Below are 8661 nucleotides of genomic sequence, written 5' to 3' on the forward strand. Positions count from 1 at the left end.
AAAAAAAAAAAAAAAAAAAAAAAAAAAAAAAAAAAAAAAAAAAAAAAGAGAGAAAAAAAAAGAAAAAAAAGCTATTTTCTACAGATTAAATTTTTCTCGTATTTTTGAAAAAATAATATTAAATCGTATAATCATTCATTTTGTCAAACTTCCTCTGTCAAACTTGAACTCTCGTGAGATCTCACAAATTCTCCTAACTTTTGCTGAGACTTATATCAAAGCCTCGATAAAACATGTGCGCGCACGAACCTACACACTGGACCATCTTCGCGTTTCGCGAAGCTTCAGGAAGATATATTTGGTAACGAACGTGTGTTTCCGTCACTTTGCCGCGTACAATACTGGCGTGACCGTGTACGTGTGTTACCTCTGCATACACGCGTGAGTATGTTGTCTTCTCTCGTCGCACGAATCTCACAATTCGTGAATTGGAAGAAAAAAAAAAAAAAAAAAAAAAACCAGCGTCGGGAATCGTGACTTTCGCGAGTTTGGTTATCTATCTAAGCGAGCTTTGCAGTCTCGTTCTCACAAAGAGTTGACAATGGCTGCGGCGCCAAAGAAAGGAAGATATACGGAGGATCGGTCTGCTCTCTCTCATCACGACAGACATACAAGCAGCAACAGCTGGACACGCGTTTGTCGTCAACCGCGACAGCAGCGTCGAAACGATGACGACGCCGATAGATTCAGGCTGTCACTCGTGTTCATCCTGGATCAGCTAGACGGCAACTCCGAGCTCTGTGTATGCGACAGCTCCAACAAGTGGACTTCAGACAATGGCACCTCTCTTGTGCGAGCGCTTTGTTTTCTCTGCACAACACGATTTGTAATACGTATATATGTATTGAGAAATCAATAAATTTTCAATCACGGATTGCGCGCGAAAAGAAATTACCTTTCTCCGAAAGGGGAAGCAGCCCTTATCCTCATTGTTTGACGACGGATGGTTTATCAATAAATCTGGCGTAGGCGTATTATTAGGACCTAACACGTTCAGCTCCTTAAAACATTCAGTCTCTATCATCTGCAAGAAGAGAAATAAAATCGATTTGGACTTCGTTAATTCCACGATCTCCGTCGCGAACATGTGCGCAGTAAGCAATTTAAGGTCGCTTGGGAGCTAAAGGCGGTTCGTGCGTAACGCAGCATCTTGCGACTTTAAATATCCAGTCAAGTAACGCCAGTGATAACGAGGAGCCTTTCACGTTGAGCCTCTGACGTACGAAAACACTTTGTGCGAACACCGTATTTTTCAATTTAAGTGCTTCAACGGTTTCCTCCTCCAGATGTTCCGATACGAGTATCTCACTCGGAAACAGGCGCGCTCTCTCTCTCTCTCTCTCTCTTCGACCACCAATCGATAAGTCAAACTTCTGAAGTGAATTTAGACAACAAAATCTCATTGTTCTGTTTTGCGACTTTATATTCCGGTTGAACTTATTTGCGCAAAATTTTAAGCGAAAAAAAAAAAACAAATAAACGACTTTACAAAAGGTGCACAAGAACGAATTCAAAAGAATCAAAGTATATAAGAGTTAACACGGTGGAAAATAATGGATGAATGCAATTTCTTTTGCTTCACAAAGCTCTTGTTTTTAAAGCCCCTCGATACTTCCGCGGCCATCTTGGACGTTAAAAGCAAGGAAAGTAAAAAGAAAGATTTCTGCCTGCTCTCTATGCCTATTAGTTCTAATGACGACCTACGTTGCCGTCGGAGCTTGATGCTCGAGTATCGAGGAGTTTTAAGGACGTTGCATCTTCAGACAAAAAAAAAAGATTGCGAGAAACATTATTGAAATAAAAGACGATTGAGCTTTATCTATATTCAGCAAATACGTTTCAGACAGATGTTAATAGCTATTGAAGCTACTGTCGATACGAACGCTCGAGACACACGCGTGGGCGATCGAAGAATGCAATTTATTTTCGTGTTATAATGAAGATCTTGTTAAGTACTCGTCTCTGCTAAGTTATGCGCACCAAGTCGATGTTATTGTTACGATTAAGGGTCAGTGATCTGAGAGACACGACGCGTCTCATCATTAGCAACACGAACGTGTCAAGTCTATGATGGAATATTTTACCTCATTTTGCCATGGAATGGACACACTGCCGGTGTTAAACTTGCTGTAAAAGGTGTCGTCCGTAGCATCTAAATTGACACCTTTCACCGTGGAGAACTGCTCGATGTCCAGAACGTCCTTAGCGTAAACCGCACGAGGCTATAAACGACGATTAATGATTTTTGATTCAACGCGCGCGCTTATGCACGTGCATTAATTTAAATCCTTTGTGAAAACAGTTCGATGGTTCAACGTCAGCATAAAGTAGAGTAGAGCGTTTTGTACATACGGTAAACAAAAACAAAACCGCGCGAGAGACGCTTCATAAATCTTCTGAAAAATTCTTTTACTCGAGGAAACTCGAAAATTCTGATTTTCGACGAAATTTTTGCTTCTCCTTTTTCGCAGAATTTAGACGTAAAGAATAAATCTAAACTCTCGTTTTATACGAGAGAGTGCAGTAAGTAGACGAACAAATGGATTCAATATAAAAACGCGCCGAACAAGCTTGAAACGAGAACAAAGATAAAAAGGAAGAACATAGAATCTCGCCGCGTGAACGAGATAATCAATCGCAATGACACCTACTTACATCCGGCACAAACGGCGGTTCCCATATACCGGCTTCGACCCTCTTCCAGTTTAAGCATTGGAAAAAATTGTGGAGCTTCACCTCCTTCGCCCCGTGTCGGTTACACTTACAGCCAAGCCTATTCTTCGGGCTCTTTTTCAACAGTTGCTGGCACAGATTCTTCGCGTCCTCCGTGAATTTGGACGAGTACTTTTCCTGATCCTCCTTGACTCGTCTGTCGACCTCCTCGCGCTTGACTTTTTCCTTGCGAGCGCGAAACGGCGCCTGGCCCTCGATCATCTCGTACAGCAGACAGCCGAAGCTGAACCAATCCGGCGAAAATGTGTATTTCTCATTGTCAATCACCTCCGGCGCCATGTAACCTACTGTACCGACTCTGCCGCGCACCATGTCGCCCTCCGTAATCTCTACCGCGAGACCGAGATCGGATATCCTCACGTGGCCGTGATCGTCCAGCAGAATGTTCTCCGGCTTGCAGTCTCTGTAGACAATACCCTGCAGATGAAGATGTTCCAGACCGCACACGACCTCGGCAGCGTAGAATCTGGCGCGATTTATGTCAAAACCGGGCTCAACGCCCATATTGTAAATGTGAAACTTGAGATCGCCGCCGTTCATGATGGTCAGCACGAGGCATAGCGCGTCCTTCGTCTCGTACGCGTACGCGAGCGAAACCACAAATCTGGAATTGATCTTCTGCAAAATGTTCTTCTCGATCAACACCATCGACTCGCCCTTTCGTTTTTTGATCCGCTTCTTCTCCAGTTTCTTACACGCGTACATCTTTCCCGTTGCACGCACCTGACAGGCGCACACCTCGCCGAAGCCGCCCTTGCCCAGCACCCGGTACATCCGAAAAGTCTTGTACGTCACCGGTTGCGCCTCCAGCCATTTCCACTGGAGATATCTAAGCAGTCGTGAGAAAAAAAGTCGCTCCATTGTGATCGAAACTTAAACAATTTTATCATCTTCGCAAAAATCTCGTAAAAAGTTTTCAAACTTTAGCAATCTTTTTTTTTTTTTTTCAAAGAAAGAGATACACAGGAGATCGTCAACAATTCTCTCGATTCTAAAAGAAAAACTTTTCTTCCGCGCAATTTGACTTCTGACGCTTTACCTGTAAAAGTAGAAACTACTAAGAAACGCTGAGAACGGTTCCCCGGCGAGGAAGTTCTTCACAGTCTGCGCGATCTCGAGAAACAGCTCTTTGCCGCCAGTGCTAAGTCGTTCCTCGCACTGAGAAATAAGAGAGTCGTTCAAGATGTCGATCACTTCCGAGCCTTCTTGCCTCAGGTACTGTTCGAACAGTTCCTTCGCGTGCTCGATGCGATTCTCGTCCAGTTCAACTTCGTACTTCTCGATCGCATCAAGGAAGAGATTGTAATAGTGGTAGGCGGGTTTTTTGTCTTGACAGAACTGTCGGAAAAGCAGCCGTCCGATCGGCTGCTGGTCCACGACATATCCGTACTTGATGTCTGATCAACATTACGATTCATTCGATTATTTATTGACTGGTTTATGACGATTCGCGTCATCTTCGACGAGTTCAATTTCTTCATCGAAGCTCTTTCGATTGTTTTCAACTCGATTTACTCACCTAGTTTATCTTTTAGGCCGATGCACTGGGAAATGTGTGGAAACTGAAGTATCTTCCGCCATTTCCTGCTCTTTCCCTTGTTGCTGTCGGCACCACCTGAATAAAAATAAAAATAAATTTCGACTTGCAATACCGTGTTACGTGACATCTTCACGGCGGACGGGCGTAGCGAAATATTGGATTGGAAGTGCCGTAAGTTACGGAATTTACTCGAACGAAGAGATAACAGCAGATATTGGATCAGCGTTACAAGATTTATCCCGGCGCGCTTCGTAGAACTCGAAACGACGTTGAATCCCATCGCGATAGAGGCTAAACGGAGAAGAAAGTTATTCCCTCTCTCTCGCCGTTCATAATTCACATCGGAAGAAATATGTATCTACACTCGTTGGTGCTTTTTTTTGTCTAATATTTGAGACGTAAAAAAAATTATCTACTCTCCGACTAAATTTTTCTTGAAAATTTTCAATCGAAGAAACAACTGCAAAACAATTAAAAGAACGCGCAAAAGTAAAATTTAATTATTGCGTGAATTCTTTTTGCGTATTTAACTTTAATCTAAAATCTAATTGGAAAAAAAAAAAAAAGTAATCTCGAGAGTGAACGATGATCAATTTCAAAGTAATGAAAGTAATAAAAAGATGATGAAAGAAAATGAACGAGAGAAAAAGTTCTTAAGCGTTTTCCATACATTCGTTAAACGAAATTCTACGGTTACGATAAAAAAAAAAAAAAAGACGTTGTGAGTATTCGCCGAGGAGCTCCCGCAAAATTCTCCACACGATGAGACCGTATCGATCGTGCGGAAAAACGGAAGGGACACGGAAAAGCGGTGGGAGATGTACGAGACGCATAGTCCTAGTTTTTCGCTTCCGTGAACAGCTCATTGTACAGGTCATCTCAAGAGAGCTATATCACCGTTGAAATAACTGAGAAATAATAGATTATCTGACAGAAAAAAAAACCGAGAGAATCCTATATCACGGAGAACCATGTGCACGGCACAAGAATTTTCTTTTTTTTTTTTTATTTTTATTCGCGCATTTAGCGCACACAGTGTTTAATAAAAAAGCTCCGCGGCTCTAATGGAAATAACGACGAGAAAAACGTCAAGTAAACGAAAACACAAATAGCTCAAGAACACAAATTAAATAAAAATAAATTGAATATAAGTCAGGAGATATTTTTTTTAAAACTCGTCCGCGCGGTTTTGTTCAGCGTCTCTCGAAACTTTTTTGAAACATTGTTACAAATAAATTATGTAAAACAATTTTCTCGTTAAACAAAACAACACAAGACACGTTGTGGTGGTCGTACTTGACCAAATAAATTATGTAAAACTATTTTTTTTCGTCAAACAAAACAACACAAAACACGTTGGTGGTCGCACTTGAAAATGAAATTTTTCAACACTTCGAAATTAAATAAAAAATGCATCGTGATTTAAAAAGCGTCATTCAAAAAACGATTTCGAAACATTTTCTCCGAGTAAAAATTATACGCGTCAAAAGATGTAACCGAAAGAGAGAGAGAAAGTAGTTCGAGCTCACGGTGCTGACTTTTTATTCGAGACACCCTGTACTCTTTTACCCCGTGCATGGGTCCCGCTCGTTCGATCCCTAACGAACGGAAGTCGGAGGTCGCGTAGCTCCACCTTCTCTCCCACATCGGTAGAGGAAAAGAGGAAAACGAGGGATACAGCGCGCGCGGCACATCGTACGTGCGATCACGAACTGTACAAAAAAAAAACGAAAAACCACGACACTCTCGCAATCGGTAAACCACGTGAGAAAATAAAACGAGCAACAACGCCCAATCCCTTTTTTTGCAATTCCGCGCGATTCAAAAACAATTCATACGGAAATGGAACGAATAAAAAAAAATACCCGATAGAATGTGAAGTGTTACGAAATATTTAAAACATATTTTTCGTTTATTTATTACGTTTTGTTTAACAAGTTTATCGACTTTTGCAATTAAATTTTTTATATTCGTCTGTGTGATTTTCACTGCGTATATATCCTCTTGTTGTTGTTTGCGCGTGTGTGTGATTTAAGATAATTATTATTACTCTGCAGGGAAATTTATCCGCGCGACAAAGAGTTTGCGCGTCCCGGCCGCGTTTGTGGAATTTTCTCATGCCCTGTCGTCATCGCATAATTATATCAGCATGCGACAGGCACAGTCCCATAGACTTCGTTTATGATAATTGAGCTGCGTGAATCCTCTTTGCTGTCATTATGATAATTGGAGTTTCCAGTGGCACAACAAAACGTGACTTTCGATTATAACGCTCGTTTGCATATTATTTATCCGGTGCGACGAGTCTTGAAATCACAGAAGAATTACCTCTCGCCGGCACTATCGCGTCGTTATTTAACGACAAAATTTACATACGAAACAACTTCTTACTTATAAAAATGTATAAATAAAAAGTTAATTATAATAAAATTTAACCGATTATATCTTTACGTAGCTCGTTGAATATTTTAATAAAAAGAGATAAGGAAATGGCAATATTAAGCTAACACCAGATGTTCGGGTACAATTATTTTATAATTCGGAGATTTTTTTTAATTTTTAACAAACGTTTCGATCCACTACGGGATCTTTTTCAATGTTTTAATAAAAACTTAAACAAAAAAATAATGATCTATTCGAGATCATGAAGAATATGGATATATATCTTTTCTTATCCATATTCTTCATGATCTCGAATAGATCATTATTTTGTTGTAAATTTTTATTAAAACATTGAAGAAGATCCCATAGTGGATCGAAACGTTTGTTAAAAATATTTTTTTAAATCTTCGAATTATAAAATAATTGTACCCAAACATCTGGTGTTAGTTTGATATTGCCATTTCCTTATTTCTTTTAAAAATTTTTAACAGACGTTTCGATCCACTATGGGATCTTTTCAATGTTTTAATAAAAACTTAAACAAAAAAATAATGATCTATTCGAGATCATGAAGAATATGGATAAGAAAAGATATATATCCATATTCTTCATGATCGCGAATAGATCATTATTTTTTGTAAATTTTTATTAAAACATTGAAGAAGATCCCATAGTGGATCGAAACGTTTGTTAAAAATATTTTTTTAATCTTCGAATCATAAAATAATTGTACCCAAACATCTGGTGTTAGTTTGATATTGCCATTTCCTTATTTCTTTTAAAAATTTTTAACAAACGTTTTGATCCACTATGGGATCTTTTTCAATGTTTTAATAAAAACTTAAACAAAAAAATAATGATCTATTCGAGATCATGAAGAATATGGATATATATCTTTTTTTATCCATATTCTTCATGATCTCGAATAAATCATTATTTTTTGTAAATTTTTATTAAAACATTGAAGAAGATCCCATAGTGGATCGAAACGTTTGTTAAAAATTAAAAAAAATCTTCGAATTATAAAATAATCGTACCCGAACATCTGGTGCTTGATATTGCCATTTCCTTGTTTCTTTTTATTAAAATTTAACCGTATAAAAAATAAGACTATTTAAAGTTATCAACATCCTCGTTTGTGGTTTCTTTTATCTTTTTTCTCTTCCCGTATCTCGCTCTCGAGTTTCGATAGCGTTAACTTTATCCAGTATAAAACTAGTCCCGATCTCCGAAGTTGATATATGATTAACGTCACCAACATACCTCTCTCGCTCCGTCACACGACAAAGCGCCACGACGACGTCACGACGTAGACTGCGAACACAATCAACCGTAATAAAGATGGGATTTCGTAAGCGGGAAAGCCGGCTAACCGCCGGCGCAACAAATCAAGTCATTTCTCGACGAAGCGGCTTGCTAATTAAGGCGAGTACAAGAGACCGCTAATTAACCTGTTACCCCCTCGGTAATGCCCCGGCTGTCCTCTCTTGCGTGCTTACGTAATTCGCAGTGACCGCGCCACTCGAGGCTCTCTCATTTATAAAGTTTATCAAGGCGACACGATTACAAGGCCATTGACGTGCGCTCCGCTCGATTTGCTATCGCACGAAACCCATTTACCTACTTTTCCGACTGTCGCGCGTCGCGCCTACACTCTTCGACAGGACGTAGGTAATATAATTGACCGGTGTGCGCTGACGAGATCCTCCTCCCCAGAGCCGGTTAAGGCTTACATAGTCACAATGTGGCAACGGCATAACGCGACTCTAAGATATATATAATGACGAAAACACATAATCACAATTCCCATGCAAATTTTATTCATGAATTTCGATGTCTCTCCAATCTGCCGAGAGCTAGATTGTGTATGAATATTTGAATTGTATGTGTACACAAATATTTGAGTTCGGTTGAGATTAGGTTGGAAACGCGTAAATGTATATTTCGCATGTTTTGCTTTTTGTGCGATTTTTTTTTTTTTTTTTTTTGAAAAAAGCTCTTTAGAG

At 39.6% G+C, this 8661-nt stretch overlaps 1 protein-coding gene across 3 annotated transcripts in view; it reads right to left on the minus strand.

Annotated features, from left to right (window-relative positions):
- Positions 1 to 80: 80 nt before the first annotated feature.
- Positions 81 to 8661, minus strand: part of LOC109860236 (G protein-coupled receptor kinase 2) — a 60402-nt gene continuing 51821 nt past the window's right edge. For all 3 annotated transcript variants that reach the window (XM_020439189.1, XM_020439188.1, XM_020439190.1), the window contains exons 3-8: positions 4253 to 4348; positions 3773 to 4130; positions 2656 to 3562; positions 2085 to 2222; positions 896 to 1024; positions 81 to 810 (exon numbers count right to left, since the gene is read on the minus strand). In XM_020439189.1, the coding sequence (XP_020294778.1) occupies positions 715 to 810; positions 896 to 1024; positions 2085 to 2222; positions 2656 to 3562; positions 3773 to 4130; positions 4253 to 4348 (1724 nt within the window). In that variant the 3' untranslated portion in view covers positions 81 to 714. The remainder of the gene's footprint in view (positions 811 to 895; positions 1025 to 2084; positions 2223 to 2655; positions 3563 to 3772; positions 4131 to 4252; positions 4349 to 8661) is intronic.

The sequence above is a fragment of the Pseudomyrmex gracilis genome, unplaced genomic scaffold, assembly GCF_002006095.1.
Source record: "Pseudomyrmex gracilis isolate BER0280 unplaced genomic scaffold, ASM200609v1 scaffold_352, whole genome shotgun sequence".
Lineage (NCBI taxonomy): Eukaryota > Metazoa > Arthropoda > Insecta > Hymenoptera > Formicidae > Pseudomyrmex > Pseudomyrmex gracilis.